General features: G+C 44.5%; 1 protein-coding gene across 2 annotated transcripts in view; it reads right to left on the bottom strand.

The window, feature by feature from the left end:
- Window positions 1-563: 563 nt before the first annotated feature.
- The window catches only part of LOC147608429 (cation/calcium exchanger 4-like), a 31209-nt gene continuing 7104 nt past the window's right edge, over window positions 564-24668 (bottom strand). Inside the window, exon 2 of one of the 2 annotated variants that reach the window (XM_086789525.1) lies at window positions 564-1611. In XM_086789525.1, the coding sequence (XP_086645651.1) occupies window positions 683-1611 (929 nt within the window). In that variant the 3' untranslated portion in view covers window positions 564-682. Of the gene's footprint in view, window positions 1612-9667; window positions 10855-24668 lie in introns of those variants that run through there. The other variant, XM_086789524.1, reaches the window with a different exon arrangement.

A 24668-nucleotide genomic window follows, 5' to 3' on the forward strand; every position in this document is an offset into this window, starting at 1 on the left:
TTTAAGGTCATCTCCACAAATATTCCTTATGTGACATGAGAAATGCCTTTACTTTAGATTTGGGAAAGTTGGGTAATTCATGCTCTATAGAGGTTAAAGACAATGATTAAAAAGTTTCACCATTGCTACTAGTGTGTGTGAACCATACATGATAGAGGGTGTTGTTATCTCCAGGAAATTCAATACATGGTGTTAATAGACTTTAATCTTAGATATTGTGCCCAAAGGTCCCAATGGTTTTAGATTGTCTGTGAGGGTATTACATGCGCCATGTTATTGGCCCGATTTGCACCTACCACACAATGACCATAGCTAGCCACCCATGGTTCAAGCATGCTACAACATGGATCTTAATTCTTGTGCACCTTACATTGTATCCTTCTACACAAACAACCAAAACAAGACGACACCAAGTTGGCCATCATTTGTTGTGAAGATGACACCTATTCCTTAACAAGCATGCAAAGGCCAAGTCTATGATGTATGAAAACTGGTTGTTTCAAAAAAACATTTGTTGGGCAAGCAAGGGTGCCTGCCTGCAGGAAAAGAAATCATGACCAATATTTCATCACAAGCTTTTATATTGCAAACAAGAAATGGATCAATCCACAAAGGTTTTAGGGAGGGATCTGCTCTGCCCCCTCCATATCATGATCAGTATAGAGGAGAAGGGGATGCGTTGTTAACAGGAGATCCAGCCCATGATATAACACATCCCTGTAACTAAGAAGCCGCAGTATAGCAGCACAAGACCAGCCCCAAAGCTTCTGCTAAGCCTCATGCCATTCACAGGCATCATAACAAGTGCCCATACAAGCCCTACGGCAAGAAAGCCCATGATGAAAAACAAGCTCCCGTCACCATCAATAAAAAGAGGTTCGGGGTTCGACCTCCAACAAGCTATGACCAAAGACAGGCCCAATCCCACTACCATGTTGAAGAGGGGTCCTGCATAGCAACCAGAGATGGCTATTTGCACACCATCTCTGGCACCACAAGCAAGAGCAAGATCAGTTACAAGGTCTACCGTGGAGTTGCACCAAGCCAGAACTGTAAGCCCCAGAATGGCAGGGTTAATGCCTAAGATGGCTCCCAGGGCTTCCAAAGATCCTACAACCTGACCAGCAACAATGTAAAACCAAACAATACTCGTAAAGAAGCCTCCTGCTAGCCAGAGCCACAAAAACCTACACGGGGGCCTTGACTTTTCTGTGTTCATAAAAGCTAGTATTCCTAACACTATGCCCAAGCCTCCACTTATCCCGAGTGTCACATACATAGACCTTGTTGAGTCATTAAACTGGAGTATCCAAACTCCCCCCACAAAGAGAGGGGCCAGAGTGCAGCTGGCTATGGCTAGTGGGCGAGACCATCGTTCTTCTTCAACAACCGGGATTGTGAGGCGTCGGGGTAGGGCAAAAGGCCACTCTATGCCATACTTGTAGAACATGAGCACATAGCGCTTGGATTTTGCAACAACAGAATTATCATTCTTGCTTTCCAACACACATTCCAACTCTGCCTCCAGCTCTTGACTATGTAAATGATAGTGATGGTGTTGTAACTGAGGAGAAGAACTTGTCCATTGTGGCAGAGAGCTCTCAACTGTAGCTGCAGAAAAGGGAATGAATGGCATAAGAACAATCCCAAGATTTGCTACAACACATCCAGTGATCAAGATCACATATTAGAAAGACAATTACTACAGGTATAATACTTTATTATAAGCATTAATAAACTAATTATGTGCTGCAATATACACTAGTTAATGCAAAAAATTGAACGTGCACAGAGAAAAGGGAAGAGATTTACCTAATCTATGTATGTATCAACTGAACGATTAGCATATGACTTGACTCTACTTGTTGCTCCAATGCTCTACAAAACTAAAACCTGTTGTGCCAGGGCTGCCAACTTCTGATCCAGGCTTTGCTTTGCTACACAGAACTTGGCATGTAGAATAGAGAGAAGAGAAACGGATCTCAAATATACAGCACACACAAGTAGCCCTAAATCTACTGTATTGTATTATGTACAATGAGAATGTTACAACTGAATTCTGAGTACAAAATGTGATATTGATCCCAGATCTTAGCCCAATATGTTGCTGTAAGTCTTCCTTTGCCAGCCCTCAGCCCATAGAAATGCTCTACAGAGGTCAATTGCTTGATGGAATATGAGATGGAATGACTGAATATCTGTGCATGCAAGGGTCAAATGCCCAGCCTGTTGAAACCCTGTGGCCCTGTAGACGACCTGCCCACAACCACCTATCAGCTGGGCAACTGCTGTCCATGCTGGTGGAGTGCCATGTGGCAGCAGCGTGGCATCTGCACTGGCTGCCCAACTGTGCCTGTTGTTGGCAGACTGTGCCAGCTACTACTGCCCACGTGCTGTAGACCTGCCCCATGTACCCTAAAGACATGCAGGTGTGTCACATTCTGCCCCACTTGCATCACAGCTGTCCTCAGCTGCATGGCCTCCCGATAAGCTCTCAACAACGGATGAGACTCATCCATGAACTGATCCTCCTCAAACCAAACTGCCTGCTGGATCAAGTACCCTTGAACTTGAGGAACTACTGCAGTTGCATCCAACAATTAACCACGGTTGTACTCGCGCAAACCAACCTGCTCCAGCACCAAGACCTCCTTTAATCCTCAGTTATCCACCCACTCGGGTTCATAGTCATCCAACAGAGCACTCAATTCTGGTCCTGACACTCCACAAGGTTACTCAAATGGAACACCGGATGCATCTTCCAATGGCTTGGTAACACCAGCTTGAAGACTACATCATTGAGCTTCTTTATGATCTTAAATGGACATTTGTGCTATGAAGGCGGTTTGGAATCAACCTCCCCAAGTTGCTTGAGTCTCTACTTCAAGATCTTCAAATAAACCCAATCTCCCTTTTTGAAGGTACTACCCCACCATACTTGTCAGCCTCTCAAACATGCTTTGTCTGTGCCTTCAGTATTTCTTCCAGGACTTGCCCCAACATTTGGTCCGCATGATCTACATCATAATTCCTTGTGGAAGTCTTCAGAACTCGGGTCATCGGATTGACAAGCGGATCTCAAAGGGAGTCTTCTTCACCAATGCCAGCACCATGTCATTGATGACATGCTCCACCAACAACAAGGACTCCTCTTAAAGGATTTGATGCTCCTAATAGTAACACCGTAGCATAGTGATCATGGTTTTGTTCATGCTCTCCATCTCTCCCTCTATTTGGGGATAGAATGTGGTATTGACCCTCCCAAACCATAGAACAAGACCCTCCAAAACGCTCCAATGAACTTTGGATCCTTGTCCAAGATGATCCTCTTTGGAAGTCCATGTAAGCAGGAACCTCTCAGACGAAAAGCCTAGCCACCTCCTTAGCATCCCCATCTGTCTTGCAAGAAATAAGGTGGTACTGCTTACTCAACTGTAACATGCGAAAGCTTACAGACAGGATCATACTTTGAATAACGAATATTCAGCACCTTGGTTCCTGACGATTGCACAGTGTAGCGGAAGTAAGAGTGCAGAAGGAAGAGAGAGAGAGAGAGAGAGAGAGAGAGAATCACAATAAAGACGAGCACCCGATTGGGTCCCAAATACCCTTTGCAAGGCCCCCATCAAGGATGCTGTATTTGCTTTATTGAATGATGAGAAAAAGACTCAAATCTATAAATCTTCCCTTGGCTGTAAACCTTCAGCCTGTAGATGATCTGGTTATTGACCTTCAAGTTCACCTTTGCATTATGCTCCCTTTGGCTGTCCTGGCCCTTGGAACAATTCAGCACTTTGTGAATTAGAGATGCACTAACTCTTGACCAAGCCCATGCTTATATAGTCTCACATATGCTGGTCGGTGGGTTCTAGAGGCTATCGGCCTGCTCTTGTTTACTTCCACAACCTGTTTAATATGCATAAGTAAGCGCCTTTTTGTCTTATGACTGTTCTAGAATCTGCGGCTCTTCGTCAATCCAACTACAAAGTCATAGAAATATCCTTCCATGGCAAATATGGAACTAGCAATAGGTGAAGCTAGTCAACTGCTTTCTTGGTTTCTTGCTTGAACTTATGAGAGACCTGGCAGAACTGCATATATTGATGCACATCCTTCTTCATGTGAGGCCAAAAGAAGGAACGAGACATCTTCTCCATAGAGCCTCACCATAATGTCTTGAGACTGGAACAATTTCTTCCCACAAAAAAGAAACCGACAAAAATCACCACCCTTGGCTACACAGCCAAATCTTGGTTGTATCTTTGTAGTCATCCCAAACTAAGAATGTGCCACCAATGAAGTTGGCGAGGAGACAAATCTGGCTCTAACACTAAGTGGGCAAATATCTAAGTGAGTAGTGATTTGTCCCAATCGAGAACTCCAAGTCAATCGAATAGTAACCTCACTGCTAAATAGAGTGCACCATTGCGAGTAGGTCACATGGAATATCGTATCTCAGCACCATGGAGCTTCTGGCTCTCACAGGCAACAAGATGACCATGTTGCAACAGTACTCCAAGACTGCCTCCACTTACGTTGCAACAAGAAGGGTTAGTCCAAATCCAATAGCCGGAGATCGGGAGCACATGACATAAGAATTTTGAACTTCTACAAACATGCATGCTCAACCAAGGTCCATCAAAATATCCGATCCTCCTTTCTAGCATGTCATTGTTAGCCCAAGATATCCTCAAAGCTCATGCACATTTTTGATACAAGCCACAAAACAATGGCCTCGATCTTCTCTAGATCCATCGAGATTCCATCACCCAATATGATACATGTCCCAAACATGTAAATTTGACAATGAAGAACTCCGTCTGCCGAGGGTAGAGCAACAATTGTTTGGCATTGATTAACTGTAAGCTCCACGTGCTTCCCATGTCCAAATTTAGTCTTGCACCAAGATATCATCCAAGAAGACTGATAAATATCCCAAGAAAAGGCTTCAAGATGTCATCCTTCTAAAGGTTGCTAAGGCATCACAAGAACTCCAGATATATATGAATGTTGCATGTGTTGAAATATGGTGTCCGTCATGTCATGTATGGGGCACATGTATATGGGAGCAAGGTAGATGGAACTTAGGATGTCATGAGATTAAAATGGATGAAAGCTAAGATTATTAGGGAATGTAAATGGATGAATGTAAAAGATAGTCAATGGTCAAAAAATAGACACATGAAAGGTGCAAGGGTGCACAAGGCATGTGGGCATTTATGAACACATGGATGGCACAAATGTGCAAAGAGCATGTGGATGAGGGCTCTATGAGAGCTATAAATGGATGTAACAAAACTCATTCTCTTAATGCAAAAACGTGAGTATGTGATTAGGTCTAATTCATATATTGATTAGCTTCATTAGTGTCAACACTATGCTCTAACTATGTCTTCTTCCATCTTTCATCCACCATAGATCTCATTTCCTATGTTTACGCACTCATACCCTCTTCAAATCCACTTCTACTAAGAGCATGCAGAAGCTTGAAGAGTAGGATTATACTTTGATAAACACCTTTCAGCACCTTTGTTCTTGATGATGTATAATAAGAGTGCAGAGAGAGAAGAGAGACAAAACACATAGTTGGGTCCCAAATACCCTCTTAGGGGCCCCCACCATGTATGGTGTGTTTGCTATAACGAATGAGTAGAACAACTTACTACTGGCTGTAAATAGCCAGGACTGAACTGACTCTGGAGACCTTCACTTGGCTGAGGTAAACCTTAACCTGGGTCCTGAAGATGACCCTTGATCTTCACCTTCCACCCCTATTGGTTGTCTAGGCCCTTGAACCCTTGGCATTTACAGAAATATGAGAGGATTTACGAACTCGACTGAAGGGCTGATTATATACTCTCCACATGCTTTAGCCAGTTCACAGATGCTGTTGTCGGCCATGCTGTTGTCGGCCTGTTTAATATGCTGACGACTTGTGCCATAAAGGTTGTGCTTTTCACACGTGACGTGATGCTGAGCTGCAAACGTTACTTCATGACATCCTCTTATGCTGGCCGATTGGTAGTCTGGGCTCCAACTGGATCTTAAGCCCTTGGCTGGCCGTTGGGCAAGCCCCACATGACTGCCCATGCCCAAGGCTCTTCAAGGCCTACCTAGACTGGTGCCCATGCATCTAGCTAGCAACCTAATAAATGCCCAGTACAACTCTACATCATTCCATAGGGTTACATGTGCTGGACATGCACACTTGACCGTAACCATGTACAGGACTAGTACACCTGACCATGATGCTCTACAGTGGATCCCTGACAGACTTGTCCTGGGTAAGAGTTCACAAGGGCCAGTTACCACAATAAGTCTTGCACCTATCGTGCAGATATGTTCACGTGGCATCCAAGTGTGGGATGCACATGACAACAAATCTAATGGTATCCAGATTTCAGATCCAAATTACTAAACCACTTCACCCCTACAAGCCGATCCCGATAAGTCATCAATGTGGGGTGGCTGGAACTTGTTTTTGACGATAAGCTTGTTCGAACACATGCATACTCTCATCCTTCTTCACCAGGAGGGTCAGAGCTCCAAAAGGCGAGGAGCTCACACAAACAACCCTTTAGCCAACATTGACGGTATTAGGGTTTACTAAAGGTACAGTCCTAGCTACGGTGGCTCAAAGAACACATGGTGACTGTATATGTGTAGAGAGATAAAGAGAGAGGTAGAGAGAGAATCAATGCTCTAGAGAGAGGAAAGTATTGCACGACTCTATTAATTGATATAAGTTCACCAAGTACAAACGGGGTACCCCCCTCTCTCTAAGAAGGGTATGACTCTTCTGGCGATGCCAAGGCACCGTGACTTGGGACCCATGCATGGATGAAAGTGCTCGGTGAAGCCCCCATGTCGATGATAGCCATAAAGAGCCTGATACCGAAGCCCAAACATAAAGTGCCCATTTTGAGGCACAAATGGCATTATCTGTAATGCCCATGTGAACAACCTCTTAATAGAGATTCTATTTCACCACAATTGAGCTATGACCCTGGCTTTACATATTAGCTAGAGAAGGTCGTTGGTGCCGACAATGAACGCTGCACTGTGCTTGAAGCTACTGGAAGGTTGTGGAGGGCAAAAAAGTGGAGGAGAGAGCCGGGCGCAGGTGGTTTGTGCAGTAGTTAGCGGGCGGCGCCGATAGGCGAGGAGGAGGCCAAGAAGAGATGAAGGAGGCCATTAGGGCTGGGAGGGGAAAATGGCACAGAAGATGCGCAGGAGACAACTAGAGTCGAGAGGAGAAAACGGGGCAAAAGGCACACGCGATGGGGAACCATGTGGAGGCGGAGCTCCACCCAAGGAGCAAGCGAAGTCCTTGCCTCCTCCGGTCCGCCTCAGCCCAGGCGGCGAGATGGTGGTGCTACAGTAGGCTGTAGCGCAGGCGAGGAACGAGGAGCGTGGAACGACTAAAGATGAGCTAACGTCCTGTTGGCAGAACAAGCGAACAGGGACCAGCGAACAAGATGGCTCTGATACCAATTGATGGTATTATGGTTTACTGAAGGGACAGTCCTAGCTATGGTGGCTCAAAGAACACTATGGTGACCGTATGTGTGTATATATATATAGAGAGAGAAAAAAACCAATGTTCTAGAGAGAAATGTATTGCACGACTCAATGATAGGAGTTCACCAAGTACAATGCTTTTGTATCATACAAATAACACACACTAATAAGCAAGTGCCACATGGCACCCTTATCCACTCATAAGAGTGGGTTCACACACTATCAGCACACTTGACCCTTATGGGGGGCTTTTCACAAACACATTCACACACAGACATGGGTTCATGCACGAGGGGGGGGGGACACACATGAGACTCTAAATTCCAACAAACGTCTCCTCCAATTGCTACTTGAGCACTATCAGCTTAAGACAGTTCAGTTGGTACAAGATGCAAGACAAGGGCTTTGCACCCAAGAATGTGGTCAATGCAGTGTTCTTTGAGCTAGGATGGAGGCAACTCCTCAAGCCAATCTAATGAATACGTGTCCAAGCATGTCCAAAATGCATTACCAATCTATCGCCAAATCCTCCAAATCACCCAACTTCGTAGCCCGGCCATACAACAAACATGCATGACCACCCTTGCATGTCGTTGTTTCATTTGAAGGGCAAATACCACTGCAACAAGCATAGCATGAAACATCAAGGATTCCCTAACAACCTCCAAGTGTCGACGATGCTCACTTGCATGATCATACAACCATGGGTAGCCTAGAATAAAAATGTAAAACATCCACCTGATCGAAAAGCAATACCTTCAACAACAAAAAAAATATCCAAAAGCCAACAAGGCATCCTCAAATGTCTCCGCAACCCAAAATTGGTTCAAATTCTCACTTGCCTCTCATGGTAGTGACTAGGACTATGTCAATATTGTCCACCATCGTTCAACTACTTAACCACACGGTCTCGAATGATGTCCTCTAAGGCTCCTCCATCAAAGAGTATGGACACTCGATGTCCATGAATCATCCATTAGCACATCATCATATCATGCCAGTCCAAGACTACAAAGATCTTGCCAAATTCGGTCAAGCAAAGAGTAGATGTGTTTCTAGTAAGAATAGGAGGGGTAGATATTGTTGGTACCATTATTACTGCAGCACACAAATTGGCCTTTTTCCTTTCCCTTAACATCTTTGCTTCTTCGTGTTCTCAAGACAATCTTTCGCAATATGCTCAGTGGAGTCACTCTTTAAAGATTTTCTGTCGCCCCTACTGCTCAATCTCAGACTTTGATTCACCATGTTTTTGCATTAAACGCTCCCATTGTTTCTTTAAATCAAGTTTATAATCCATGAAAACGAACTGCTTCAAGACTGCCTCTTGTGGAAATCATCCGAGCAAGTGACGAAGTGGAACCTAAGGGTCTACCCACCACAAGAGGATGGCATTACCACCTGGGCTAGAGGCCCCCTCAATGTTGCTTGCACGATGAGGTAGGTGTAGGACCCTTATAAATCAGGTAATAATTTTTTCTCAATTCGCTCGATGATTTATGTCGCTTCCATGTAAAAATTTAACGAATACAAAAAAAAAAAAAAGGTGCTTGCATAAAGACACGGGGGTATAAACTCTCCCTGCCTAAGTTAGAGGCTCAAGGCACACGCAATGCTGGACTTCATAAACCATGCATGTCCACATACCATCATAATAATGCAACAAGAAGACACCAGGTTAGCCATTATTCTGTAGCGAATGTGAACTTATTGCTTAACAAGCATGCAAAGACTAAGTCTATGCAGTAAAGACTTTCATAACCAATATTTCATCACAAGCTTATATTGCACACAAGAAATGGATCAATCCACAAAGGTTATGAGCCATAATAACAATTTATAATACTCATCAGACCATTTTATGTGAATCATTGCATCTATCATTGGGGTAGTCAAGTGCTCTGAAAAGGAATTTTGTCAATCTCAATAAAGAATATCCTAATAAAATCGAGATTAAGTTGGATACTGGAGAGGCTTTCATTTAGCCGGTGGTTTACAAGAACCTTTCCACTTTTTGCTACAATGTGAAAAAACAGATCACTTTACCAGAGACTGTATACCCCGGTCCCCCCTCTTCCTTTTCCACTTCCCCATCCTCCTCACATGGGAATCACACACTAAACCATCTAAAATCACATCATCGCCAATAGAGAACGCTGTTCATATAAGAGCATCCAAAAAAGTTACAATATTTCAGAAAACAATATGCATGCAGTAATCCCTCCTTGATTTCAATGTTTCAAGTATAATCAACATTCTCTACTTGGCTACACAATGTTCGCAATTACATGTACAATGATATATTACATATTTGTATGGATTAGGGTCCACTGGGGCAGAGATCTGCTCTGCCTCATCCATATCTTAATCAGTATAGAGAAAGGATGCATGCATTATGCTGTTACTGGGAGATCCAGCCCATGGCATAACACATGCCTGTAACTAAGAAGCCGCAGTAAAGCAGTACAAGGCCGGCCCCAAAGCTTCTGCTAAGCCTCATGCCATTCAGAGGCATCATAACAAGTGCCCATGCAAGACCTGCAGCAAGAAAGCCGATGATGAAAAACAAGCTCCCGTCATCATCGGCAACAAAGAGAGGTTCAGGGTTTGACCTCCAGCAAGCTATGACCAAAGACAGACCCAGGCCAACTAAAATGTTGAAGAGGGGTCCTGCATAGCAACCAGAGATGGCTATTTGCACACCATCTCCGCCACCACAAGCAAGGGCAAGATCAGCTACAAGGTCTCCTATGGAGTTGCCCCAAGCCAGAACTGTAAGCCCCAGAATGGCAGGGTTAATGCTGAAGATGACTCCTAGGGCTTCCAAAGATGCTACAACCTGATCAGCAACAAGGTAAAACCATACAATACTCATAAAGAGGCCTCCTGCTAGCCATAGCCACAAAAACCGACATGGAGGCCTTGCATTTTCTGTGTTCATAAAAGCTAGTATTCCTAACACTATGCCCAAGCCTCCACTTATCCCAAGTGTCACATACATGGACTCTGTTGAATCATTACACTGGAGTATCCAAACTCCCCCCACAAGGAGAGGGGCCAGACTGCAGCTTGCTATGGCTAGTGGGCGACTCCATCGTTCTTCTTCAACAACTGGGATTGTTAGACGTCGGGGTAGGGCAAAAGGCCACTCTATGCCATACTTGTAGAGCAGGAGCACATAGTGCTTGGATATTGCAACAACAGAATAATCATTCTTGCTTTCCAACAAATATTCCAACTCCGCCTCTAGCTCTTGGCTATGTAAATGATGATGATGGTGTTGTGATTGAGGAGAAGATCTTGTCCATTGTGGCAGAGACGTCTCAACCATAGCTGCAAAAAAGGGAATCAATGGCATAAGAACAATCCCAGATTTGCTACAGCCTACAACACATCCAGCGATCAAGATCGCATATCAAAAAAGACATAATTACTACAGGTATAATCCTTTATTATTAGCATAAACAAACTAATCATGTGCTGCAATTAACACTAGTTAATGCACATATTGAACACGCACAGAATGAAGAAAAGAGATTCACCTAATCTGCTGTGTATATTAGCTGGAGAATAACTATTTACAATAATCAAGCCTAGATCTGGACTCCTAAATGGTGTGTGCTAACTACTAAGGCATGTGACGTGACCGTACTTGCTTCTCCAGCACTGTTCAAGACTGAACCCTACCGTGCCGGGGCTGCCAACTTATGATCCAGGCTTCGCTTTGCTGCACAGGGACTTGGCACTGCAGAACTGTGGTTGATTGTTAATATCTAACCCTAGCCCTGCTATTTTTAGGCTAGCCTTTTGAAAGCCCAAAAACAATATCATTAAAATCACTAAACATGTCCATACTAAAATAAAAAGGTGCCCACTCTTGGCCTCTTGGCCAGGCTGGTTTATACATGCTTAGGCTTACCCAAAACTGGTATAAAACTGCCCATAAACTCTAGGCTTACGTCCACATGTCACCAGATTATTGATGCGTATAACATCCCCTCTTGACCAGGCAGGTTTATACATGCTTAGGCTACCCAAAACTGGTATAAAGCTGCCTATTAACTGTAGGATTACGCCATGACTCACCAGATTAATTGGTGCGCATGCATCCCCTCCTCTTCAACTCGAAACACTAGGAGACTTAATTCACCTTTGCTCCGAAGTGCACCTCCACCTGGATCATCCTATCCCCGCTTATGTCCATTTTTCAATTTTTCAAAATTCAGTTGAGTTCTGGAATTTTTGTGTGTGGTGGAAAAGGACACAACATCTTTAACATCATAAAACTAACTGTGATCTGGCCATTGTAGCATGTAGCTCCCATTTTCAAAAGTCTAACTGTCCAAACTCAGGAGACATCTCCCTCCCTGAGATCAAACTGCAGGCTTTGCACTACTTTACTTCCAATTCTGACTCCACGACATCCGAAACACTACGGACCTCACTGTTAACACATTCATCCCTAGTTTCTGCCCATTTCTGGTGTCCTTTTGGTCCCATTTGTATGGCCCTTGATTGTGGGCTGGCCACCCCTATTTTACATATTTTTCTGGGATTTTTCCTAACCCTTTTGGTATTTTACCAGTCGGCCAGCTCATATGCTCCAGTCGGCCAGCATATTCAGCTCCAGTCGGCCAACCCTCCTCACCTATAAATAGGTGGGGCTGGCCTCTCATTTCTCATATTCAGTCTTGTACATATTTTGCTCCCTCACTTATGAGACTAACAGTGTCTCTTGCTTGGGACTGTTTTGGTTCAGTATATTCAGCATAGTTTGCTCCATCTCTCTCTCTCTTGCACTCTCTGTTCAGCACATTCTAGTGCCACTCTGCTTCCGCTCTATGCACTCTTTCATGGTATCATAGCTCCCGGTTTAGCAACCTTTCTGCTGCCCCAGATTCAGCCCTGTTTTCAGCACCTACTCCTCTGCGTTTTCTTCCAGATTCATAGCTTTTGCTGCTGCGTTTTCTGGACAGCATTGCCCACTTAGAGATTGGACTGCAGGCGGCCTCTTTTCTACAGGACATCACTTGTTCACTGCTGCGTTTTCCTCTCCAATGGCCCTTTCCCTTTGCCGCAGAGGGGGCTAGTGGTGTTGCACGCTTTGGTGGCACTCTTGGTACCTGTGGAGGACACCTTTTCTTCAGAGATTGTGCGTTTTCTTGAGGAGAGCCCAAGCTACTGTCTTTGTTGTTGCCTTTCCCTCTTGCACCCTCTTACAGCATATTCCCTAGCCCTGTGTGGCTACCTTTTCTCTCTGTATCAAATCCGCATTTTTGCTTCCCTCTTCTGGTGACCTCAAGGTTGGAGGTACAGTCGACAGAAGCTTCTGCGTTTTTTTGCCAGGAGGATTCTCGGGTGCTGTCCAGCCTCTTAGGGTGGCATTTTGGTGGGAGGAAAGACCCTATATCAACATTTTCTGATTTGGACAGTTTTATCTTATGAGGGTTGGTTCTCTTGATTGGATCAATGATGACAACTTCAAATTTGGCTCCCGTACCACTCTCTTGTAATTTCCTTGATGAGGCAGACAAGTTGGATGGTGGTAACTTTCAGTCATGGAAGTTGCAGGTTACTTCTATTCTCAAGGAGTATGGTTTGATGGAGTTTCTCTCTTACAAGAATCGGTGCTTGCCGGACCTTGCCTCTGCGGAGGATGTGTGTCGGTGGAGGAAGACTGACGAACAAATCTATGGCTTTCTCCTCCTGAATTGTCAGGATTCGGTTCTTCGACACTTCATCTATGCTCCTGATGATGCTTCTACCTTCTGTGTGTGGCAGTTGCTTTGTGACCTGTATGGTGATGCCAATGGCTGGCAGATGATTTCTGCTTCTGGGTGCTGTGCAGCCAGTGATTTTGTGGATACTTCTTTTGGAGATGTTCCTGCAGCGAAGGATATTGGGCCAATTTTGCTCATTGCATCTGAGGAGTTTGTTTCTCCTGTTGCCTTGCCTTCAGTTTCTGTGCATACTTCTCCTTGCCAAGATGATATCTCTTGTAATGTTTTTGAGGAAGACAGTGGGCTATCTTTGCTCACAACTTCTGAGGGGGGGTTTTCTCCTATTGCTTCATCTCCGACTCTTTCTTCGACAACTAGTGACCTGGATGTGTTGTTGGTCCCTTTGCCTTCTACGGAGGAGCCTGCTTCTACGCTGTGTTATGCTATTGAGGAGGCTACTACTACTTCAGTTACCACTACAGTGAATGTTCCTACTTCCCTTACTCTGTGTGAGGATTTTGGATTGTGGTCAGGTGTGTCTGTGACCGTGCCTGGGGCACAGTGGTACTTCCAGGGATTGAAGGATTGGGCTTTGGATTTGGTTGGGCTTGTGGAGTCCCGACATCAGTTTTCAGAGGGGGCAGTTGAGTTCTTACATCTGGCGATGCCGACCTTTAAGAAGGGTGCTATTATACAGCATTTGGCTACTCTTGGTACAGAGTTGGAGCAGATGGACTCTATTTCTTTTGAGGGTATTATCTTCTTAGAACTACAGGCTTCTAGGGATTCCTGTGACACTATGTTTATATTTGGGTTTGGCACCGATATTTGGAGCAGCACGATGCAACCTTCATGGTTGATTTCTTCTAGAAGAACAGTGTACCTCGCAACTTATTTTGTTACTTTTGTAGCTGAGTTGCTGTGGAGATTGCTTGTGGAGCTTTCCTGGTACCTGTTGTTGCTGCTTTCTTTTGTCTTTGACAGAGGACGCCTTCTTCGGCTTCTCGGAGATATGTTCAGCATCTGGTGCTGAGAGGGGGTGTTAACACATTCATCCCCAGTTTTTGCCCATTTCTTGTGTCCTTTTGGTCCCATTTGTATGGCCCTTGATTGTGGGCTAGCCACCCCTATTTTACATATTTTTCTGGGATTTTTCCTAGCCCTATTGGTATTTTACCAATCAGCCAACTCATATGCTCCAGTCGGCCAGCATATTCAGCTCCAGTCGGCCAGCCCTCCTCACCTATAAATAGGTGGGGCTGGCCTCTCATTTCTCATATTCAGTCTTGTACATATTTTGCTCCCTCACTTATGAGACTAACAGTGTCTCTTGCTTGGGACTGTTTTGGTTTAGTATATTCAGCATAGTTTGCTCCATATCTCTCTCTCTCTCTCTCTCTTGCACTCTCTGTTTAGCACATTCTAGTGCCACTCTGCTTCCGCTCTGTGCACTCTTTCACTCACATCATCCCCCTAGGGTGAATTCAGAGAATAAAAACGGATAGCTCTTTGGAATTGCCACCAACTCCAGGTTCTCTTGTACCTCAAAGACTAACTTGCATTGATAGCAGAATTGGACACCACCTCTTCGTTGACTTTGGCATGCAGCATCCATATCGTCTGTTGCATATCGCTCAAATCCCCTAAACCTTGGTCTTTCAAGGGTTCAAATTCTTGGACAGCTCCAGGTCCTACAATTTGAACCCTTGGAAGAAAACACCCTCTACTGAGTTTAGACTGTTGATGAACTCGAGGCTGCGGTGCCTGCTTTTGCCGACAATACTACTTTGTTGCATTGACTCTGTCTCTGAACAGCTTGCAACATATTCCCTCACTCCTTCAAATATCTAGCTTTCTGTTCTTCATCTTCCCGTCTATATCGGGCTTCAAGCTCTTCATGTCCAAGGGTAGTAGACTTCCAATTCTTCCCAAGCAGCCTCCCGTGCTTCTTCATCTCAACCGTACAGCCCCTTTCAGACTACATGTTCTCACAAGTGCCATTCTACTATGGAAACAATGTTTGCCATTGGACACTTGACTTCTACCCAAAAAAAAAAAGACATACGAAAATCGTCTTGCTACAACCTACACCTAGACTTCCTACACTCTCCCTAACACCTATGGTTGAGAACTTAAGCAACATGCATGCATGACTCCCTAGAAAAGACATATGCTCTTATAGCGATGTTACATGCTGAGCAGAAGCGTCCTAATAATGCACTGCAGTTAACAGTGACTAACATACATAACGATGTTACATGCTGAGCAGAAGCGTCCTAATAATGCACTGCAACTAACAGTGACTAACATACAAGCTAAACATTTAGCTAATTTACTCTACTAGATCTGGACTCCTAAATGATGTGCATTAACTTTTGATGCATATGACTTGATTGTACTTGCTGCTCCAAATCTGTATGAGACATAAATCTGCTCATCACGGCTACTAACTCCTGATTAATCTTTGCTCTGCTGCACGGGAACTTGGCACTGCAAAACTGTTGACTAAAGTTGAGATCTAATCCTAGCTCTACTATTTAAAGGCTCATAATTGCTCCAATCGGCCAACCTTTTGGAAGCCCAAAAATGATATAATAAAAACATTAAGCGTGTTCATACAACTAAAAAATTGCCCGACTCTTGGCCATACTAACTTACACATGCTGAGGTGGCAAAAAACTGATCCAAAATTGCCCATTTATTGTAGGATTATGACCACTTAATTGCTTGTTATCTTTCCTGACTCCTCTGATTGAGCATCAGCTCTTGCTTCTTTAAATTGACATTTTATTGCTTCCTGTCCATGCCTTTTCTTTTTCTTGTGTGGCCTTTGCAACTCCTCGTTTGCTCCCTTGGCCAAGGTTTGACCAAAATCCTTCTCTTCTTGCTCTATGGGGTCTTCCAAACTACTATAAATATAATAATTTATCAGCGAAAAAAATACAAGCGTTTGTATTTGTCTCAACACAAGATCGCTAAAATTAAACGGATAATGTATGGACTTATTTGCAGAGAGGAAAGCTAAACAAAGTCATTAACATCTAAAATAACCATCACCAAAGGTCCCAAAGTAACACCTTGTGAATGCAAATTGTCACAAATCCCTATATTCTAGGGACATGCGGATGCGTGTCAGGCCTAGAAACATGCGGATGCATGTATGTATTATACCTGGGCATGTGTATGGATCATATGAGTGGATGCATATGAGTCCAAGGACATGGCAGGACATTTGTGGACTTTCGGGCGGTGCCCGTGTGGATTCCGGCCATGCACACATGGTGTGTTATGATGGCAGGCGGAATATTTTCAAGTACAAGAATGATGATAGGTGGTTCTCCAAGTTTACATGTGCACAATGCATAAATGATGCATGCCATAACTTTATTTTACTTTGTGTGACATTGTCTTGCTGCCTGGACAATGCTTGTTATTTTGGCTTGTGAAGTCCGAGGGACCGGGGACGCCCGGGCACCTTGTGGACGCGTGTGTGCACTTCTGCTTGGGCCTAAAACTGTGGGCTTATGGGTTTTGCAGGTGGTAAGTGCGTCCACACTCAATTTACAGCTTATTTCATTTACTACTAAAGTTTATTGGTTTGCAGGTCCAAACTCATTAATAAGTGGCCGGACAACTTATAATGCGTTCGCATTTGGTTGGACCAAAATTAATGAAGTCCGGACAGCTTATGGCCATTTTCCATTTGGTTGGACCTAAACTTATACAAACAGGACAAATGGAGCACTATGGGCTGGACACCTACCTGGACACCTTATGGGGACACTTGTCAGCCTGTATGTGAACCCACCAAGCCCCATAGGTGGCACTGGAGAAAGGCGCCTCCTTCAAGAGGCCATTTGGGCTGTTTTATTCATAACCCAACACATTGGAGAGCTGGTTGAAGCTTTTGGAGTTGCTACAGGGCTGGTTGCTTGCTTCCCGGACTCACACAAGCTTGGATATCGATCCCCACACTCTTCTAAAGGGCTGGTTGGTAAATTTCAGACCTGTATTTTCTGGCTATTGCGAGTTTTGGGCTGGTTACAGGTGTCCAAAGTCAACTTGGACAGTACAAGACAGCTCTAGGGACCCCCACAGGGCTGTAGGACCCTTTACAGGTGGATTTCTCGCGACAGAAAGTTGCTGTTTTGGACTGGTTATTGCACAAAACAGGCCGGACAGCAATGGAATATGTGAGCATGGATGTGTCTCAAGGATTCTTGGTATAGCAGGTGCTTAGGGCAAGCATTGGGGACACTTGCTCGCGGAGAACACAGGTTTCTGGATCAGTTTCTCGCGTGGAAACAGGGCCTAAAGATCCATTTACATCCTGTGCAGGGCGGAGTACCTGTGAGGATTGTGATACTCTTGTGCAGGGCGGATGTACCTGTGAAGAGGCTTGTGCAGGGCGGATGTACCTGTGTGTAGGGCGGATGTACCTACAGATTCTCTTGTTTGAAATGTCTTCATTCATGATGTATTTGGAAGAATCAGGTGCAGGCTGGCGGTGAATCCCCAGGCACCCGTAATCTTGTACTTTGCAGACTCTTTTGGTAATATAACCTAAAGGGGGGGGGGTCAGCCTATCATCGGCCCCTTTATGTGGTGTACTGTCATTTTCAGCTTTGTGGTTGTAATACTCAAGTGTTAAGTGCTCAGAATCTTGTTCACATTTATACGATTCCAATACACGCGTCCGCCTCCCGTTACATTGGTATCAGAGCTCAGTTTTTCCCCTCATTGGAAAACGGTCTGAGGCTTGGAATCATAAGTGGTGACCTGATTTGAGTGTCATGGACAGCCACATTTCTGACAGTGTGGAGAACACACAGGACCGTGAATTTCATGGTACAAAGGATGCAAGAGATGCTGCAGGCAATGATGTCTATGGAGATGCAGGTACTCATGATACGATGCATTCTGATTTGGAATCTTTGAGGCGTCAAGTGCGACGCTATAGGGCTGAAACCGAAGAGCTTAGGTCATTGAAAAATGACCCGGATGTACAAAGGGTGTTGGCTGCGAAGGCAAAGGCTTCGGTCCATGAAGTCACTTTTGAAGCAATTGCAAAGGAAATGGATGTTGAGAAACCCCGAGAGCTTGCACTTGCATACCTAATGGTTAAGGGTGATGTATACACTGAAGCAGATGGTAGTTTGGCTTTCAAGAAGCCACCCCTCATCGTGGTGATGCACATGATGCACAACAAGCAGAAAGAGCACAGCAAGTGCCAAATGCTGAAAGGACAAGAGTCCCTGGTGCTAGGCTTGATGCAGGTCAAGAGAAGAGTAAGGATGAGGGATCCTCTACTCATTCCCGCTTTACTCCAAGAAGACATGTCCGTTCTCGTGTTGAGCTTTCCACTCATTTGGAGAGTGTGGCTCAAGAGAGAACGAAGAGGGATCGTGAATCTTCATCGCGGCATCATCATCATGCAGATGAACAGGATGTACATAGGGATGCATATAGAAGGAAGAAGCCTCGAGAGTTCAAGTCCGGTGACAAGGATGTAAAGTTTGAAAACTTTCAGGGACGGATGGACTTTACCAAAGCACTTGCTTTCATCAGACAGTTTGAGATAGCTTTTTGCAATGAAGACTTTTCGGAAAAGTCTATGCTCAGGCATGTGGGAATGCATCTCAAGGATACGGCAAGTGATTGGTGGCTTGCAAAAATACTTGATGGAAGTGCTGCCCCAACTTGGTCTTCTTTCAAAATTCAGTTTTATGATCAATTCTTACCACCAAACTTTGCAAAGGATGTACGCAAGGAGTGGGATTGGCTGTCCCAAGATGAGGGAGAGTCCGTTGCTTCATACATAGCAAAGTTTTGGAAAGTCCTTCTCAAGGTTACTCCCTTCATGAAGATTGGAGAGGACGAGAAGAAGAGAAAGTTTGAATCGGGGCTCCATCACATCATTCAACAAAGCTTGGGAGTGTACCCAAATAAGACCATACAAGAGCTTATACACTCAGCCATGATTGCGGAGAATTTGCACATAAAAACACCCACAAATAAGCCATTTGCAGGTCAAAACAAGAGCAAATTCAGGGCTGGTTATGACCAGAAAAAGGGTGGACAGCCACCTAAGAATGCTCCCAAAGATGGCCGAGATGCAAAGGATGACTCCGAAAAGAAGCCGGGGGGTAAACGCCACAATTTTGGGCTCTCAAAACAGATTGGAAGAGTACAGGAAGGCTGGAAAATGCTTTAAGTGTGGCAGTAAAGATCATATATATCCTAAATGCCCACAGAATCCTAAGAATGCTGAGCCTAATGTGCAAAAGCCTCTTGTGAATGTTGTACCCGATGTGCAGGGTAATACAGGGCATGAGCCCAAGAGTAGAGTCATATGCAAGGCTTGGGGCAAATTGAAGAATCAGCCCGCTTTGTTTCTTTTTGATGATGCTTCCACAGATAACTTTATATCCGTACAGATGGCTGCCGCCATAGGTCTCAATGTGGAAGACATGGGAATGCAAATGAATGCAGATGCCACCTTTGAGGGCAAACAGGTTGATGTAGCTCCGATCATTGGTAAGCTCCGTGTACAAATACAGGACTACCTCGACTATGAGAGCTTTCTAGTGGCTCCTCTTACAGGTTGTGATGTTTTGTTGGGGATGCCCTGGCATCACCGTTTAGAGCCTGTTAAGGCTTACAAAGAGAAGAAAATCAGCTTTGTACATAGAGGCCGTGAGCACTCTATAGATGCTGGTACTACTGGAAGTACCATACCTCTTGTAAGCCATGTACAAATTAAAAAGGCAATAAAGAAATCAGCTTGTTCTTACTTGGTTTTTGTACGTGATACCATTGAACATTCTAGTGTTGATGTTAGTACATTAGATCAAGACAAGCTTAACTTTTTGAATGAGTTCAAAGATTGTTTTGCGAATGCTTTGCCAGCAAGGTTGCCACCAGAGAGGCCGGAAGATCATTGCATAGATCTAATTCCCGGTAGCTCTCCACCTAATAGGCCACCATACAGGGTGAGTGCTAGTCAACAAGAAGAGATTATGGCACAGGTGAATGAACTTTTGGAAAAGGGTTTGATTCGGCCTAGCTCCTCGCCGGTACTTCTTGTTCAAAAGAAGGATGGTACTTACAGGATGTGTGTGGATTACCGTGCCCTCAATAAGATAACCATCAAGAATCGATTTCCGATTCCGCGCATTGATGACATCTTGGACAAGCTTGAAGGTTCGGCATGTTTCAGCCGAATAGACCTCAAGAGTGGGTATCATCAAGTGAGAGTGGCACCTCAAGATGTACACAAGACTGCATTTAGGACAGCCTTTGGTCTTTATGAGTTTTTGGTGGTGCCTTTTGGCCTTACAAATGCACCCGCTACCTTCAACAGGATGATGGACAGGGTGTTCAGAAAACATAGAAAGTTCACAGGTATATTCTTTGATGACATTATTGTATTCTCAAAGAATGAAGCCCAACATCGTGAGCACCTGGCTATTGTGTTTAAAGAGCTTAAGGAAAATCAGCTCTACATAAATGCAAAAAAGAGTGAATTCTTCCTCCCAAAGATTCACTATCTTGGTCACATTGTATCAAAGGATGGTGTGCGCATGGATCCCGCAAAGATACAAGCCATGCAAGAATGGCCAGACCTGAAATCAGTCCATGAAGTGAGGAGCTTCCTTGGTTTATGTGCTTACTACAGGAGGTTCGTCAAGCATTTTGCTTTCATTGCCGCACCGTTACATGACTTAACGAAGAAGAAAGCAATCTTTAAATGGACACAAGAAGAGAGAGATGCCTTTCAAAAGTTGAAGAGTGCAATCATCTCGGGACCGGTACTCATTATTCCGGATTTGCACAAACCTTTTGTTGTGGAATGTGATGCAAGTGGAGACTGCATAGGGGCTGTTTTGAACCAAGAAGGACATGCCATTGCCTATGAGAGCAGACGCTTGCAACATGCAGAGCTTCACTTACAGGTTTATGAGAAGGAGTTGTTGGCTGTAATTCATGCCCTTACTATTTGGAAACACTATCTTTTAGGGGCTGATTTTATGGTCAAAACTGATCATCAAAGTTTGAGATACTTTTTGACTCAAAGTAAGCTCTCAGAGAAGCATATGAGATGGGCAAATTTCCTCTCAATGTTTCATTTTCAGATTTTGCACACTCCAGGGAAAAAGAATGTGGTGGCGGATGCCTTATCTAGACGACCACAGGTTCATGCTATTACAGTAGCATACCATGAGGACCTTTCCCCCCAAATCCAAATGCCCATTGGCACCTTGTTAAAACATAGTCCAAATTTATGGTATGACCTAAGGGATTGGATGGAACGCAAACTACAGGCTTGTATGGAGGAGAGAGCTTGCGCAGATTCCTCGGCTGAATATGAGCCCCATCATCCTGAACTACTCCATCACCACACCCCACAACCCAAAGGTGCACCAACAATTTGAGTAAATGCGATGGGCCATTACTTTGAAGGTGATGACACAAACGCAGCCCTGCCCATTTCCTATAATGGACATGTGGTCAAAGCCATCTTGGATAGAGATTTATCATCTGGATGAGGATTTTGCACATGTATGGGCTGATTTGCAAGAGGGTATTGCTGTCCCATCTTATGTCATAAGAGATGGATATCTCATGATGCAAAATCGTATGTGTGTGGTAAAGAACCTTCGTCATAAGGTTATGGATGAGTGCCATGCTCCTCCATATGCAGGTCATAGAGGCATTTTGGCCACAGCACAAGCTTTGGAGAGGTATTTCTTTTGGCCACATATTCGCAAGGATATTGAAGCATATGTACGTGAATGTATGGTATGTCAAAAGGTCAAATTTGACAGACATAAAGCACCTGGATTGCTTCAACCTTTGCCTATACCAAATGAACCATGGGAAAGCATTGCTATGGATTTCATTATGGATTTGCCAAGGACGCCACAGGGAAATGATGCTATTTGGACCATTATTGACAGGTTTAGCAAGCAGGCACATTTCATTCCCGTGCGCAAGACAATAAAGCCAGATCATATGGCTAGGATGTTTTTGGCACAGATATTCAAACACCATGGCATGCCTAAATCTATTGTGGGGGATAGAGATCCTAGAACCACAAGTTTATTTTGGCGCGCATTGTTTGACAATATGGGTACAAAGCTGAACTTCTCATCAGCTTACCATCCACAGACAGATGGGCAAAGTGAAATAGCAAATTCAGCCATCCTCGACTTGCTGAAATCTTATGTATCCGACCGCAAATCGGATTGGGAGAAGTATTTGCCACTTGTGGAGTTTGCCTACAACAATACGGTACATACTTCTACGGGCAAGGCGCCCTTTGAGATTATCTATGGCAAGGTGGTACTACCACCCATCCTTCGTACAAAGGATGAGATTTTTGCAGCAGATGAGTATGTCAGAGACTTGGATATTGCATTTGCACAGGTACGGACAGCCATAGAGAGGTCTCAAACCAAGAATAAAAAGGCAGCTGATAAGCATAGAAGGGATGTACAATTCAAACAAGGTGATTGGGTCTTGCTGAAATTTGAAAAGGCACGCCTTCGGAAGAGGCCAGGAAAAGAGGGAAAGTATCCTAAACTTTCCAACAGGTACTATGGACCTTTTCAGATCTTGGAGAAGATCAATGATGTTGCATTTCGGCTTGTACTCCCAGATCATTGGAACATGCATAATGCTTTTCATGTGAGCCTATTGAGGCCTTATGTGGGACCGACACTGTTTGAGCCGGTTTTGGAAGACCCACCCGAGGTGGATGAGCTGGAAGAGATTCTTCAACCTGAACAGATTGTTTTTCACAAGGAACGAAAGCTTGCGGGAGGCAAACTTATTCGTAGGTACCTTGTGAAGTTCAAGAATTATTCAGCTTTGGATGCGAAATGGATGGATGAGGCCTACTTCGAAGATTACCCAGATCTTTTGAAGGCCTATCTGGAGGCTTTTCAGTTGCGGTCAACTGATTAGAAGCCGGGGGGATGTCACAAATCCCTATATTCTAGGGACATGCGGATGCGTGTCAGGCCTAGAAACATGCGGATGCATGTATGTATTATACCTGGGCATGTGTATGGATCATATGAGTGGATGCATATGAGTCCAAGGACATGACAGGACATTTGTGGACTTTCGGGCGGTGCCCGTGTGGATTCCGGCCATGCACACATGGTGTGTTATGATGGCAGGCGGAATATTTTCAAGTACAAGAATGATGATAGGTGGTTCTCCAAGTTTACATGTGCACAATGCATAAATGATGCATGCCATAACTTTATTTTACTTTGTGTGACATTGTCTTGCTGCCTGGACAATGCTTGTTATTTTGGCTTGTGAAGTCCGAGGGACCGGGGACGCCCGGGCACCTTGTGGACGCGTGTGTGCACTTCTGCTTGGACCTAAAACTGTGGGCTTATGGGTTTTGCAGGTGGTAAGTGCGTCCACACTCAATTTACAGCTTATTTCATTTACTACTAAAGTTTATTGGTTTGCAGGTCCAAACTCATTAATAAGTGGCCGGACAACTTATAATGCGTTCGCATTTGGTTGGACCAAAATTAATGAAGTCCGGACAGCTTATGGCCATTTTCCATTTGGTTGGACCTAAACTTATACAAACAGGACAAATGGAGCACTATGGGCTGGACACCTACCTGGACACCTTATGGGGACACTTGTCAGCCTGTATGTGAACCCACCAAGCCCCATAGGTGGCACTGGAGAAAGGCGCCTCCTTCAAGAGGCCATTTGGGCTGTTTTATTCATAACCCAACACATTGGAGAGCTGGTTGAAGCTTTTGGAGTTGCTACAGGGCTGGTTGCTTGCTTCCCGGACTCACACAAGCTTGGATATCGATCCCCACACTCTTCTAAAGGGCTGGTTGGTAAATTTCAGACCTGTATTTTCTGGCTATTGCGAGTTTTGGGCTGGTTACAGGTGTCCAAAGTCAACTTGGACAGTACAGGACAGCTCTAGGGACCCCCACAGGGCTGTAGGACCCTTTACAGGTGGATTTCTCGCGACAGAAAGTTGCTGTTTTGGACTGGTTATTGCACAAAACAGGCCGGACAGCAATGGAATATGTGAGCATGGATGTGTCTCAAGGATTCCTGGTATAGCAGGTGCTTAGGGCAAGCATTGGGAACACTTGCTCGCGGAGAACACAGGTTTCTGGATCAGTTTCTCGCGTGGAAACAGGGCCTAAAGATCCATTTACATCCTGTGCAGGGCGGAGTACCTGTGAAGATTGTGATACTCTTGTGCAGGGCGGATGTACCTTTGAAGAGGCTTGTGCAGGGCGGATGTACCTGTGTGTAGGGCGGATGTACCTACAGATTCTCTTGTTTGAAATGTCTTCATTCATGATGTATTTGGAAGAATCAGGTGCAGGCTGGCGGTGACGGCTGCATAAAGCAGGTGCACGTCTG

This window comes from Cibotium barometz, chromosome 53 (genome assembly GCF_041138505.1).
Source record: "Cibotium barometz isolate CiBa-2024 chromosome 53, ASM4113850v1, whole genome shotgun sequence".
Lineage (NCBI taxonomy): Eukaryota > Viridiplantae > Streptophyta > Polypodiopsida > Cyatheales > Cibotiaceae > Cibotium > Cibotium barometz.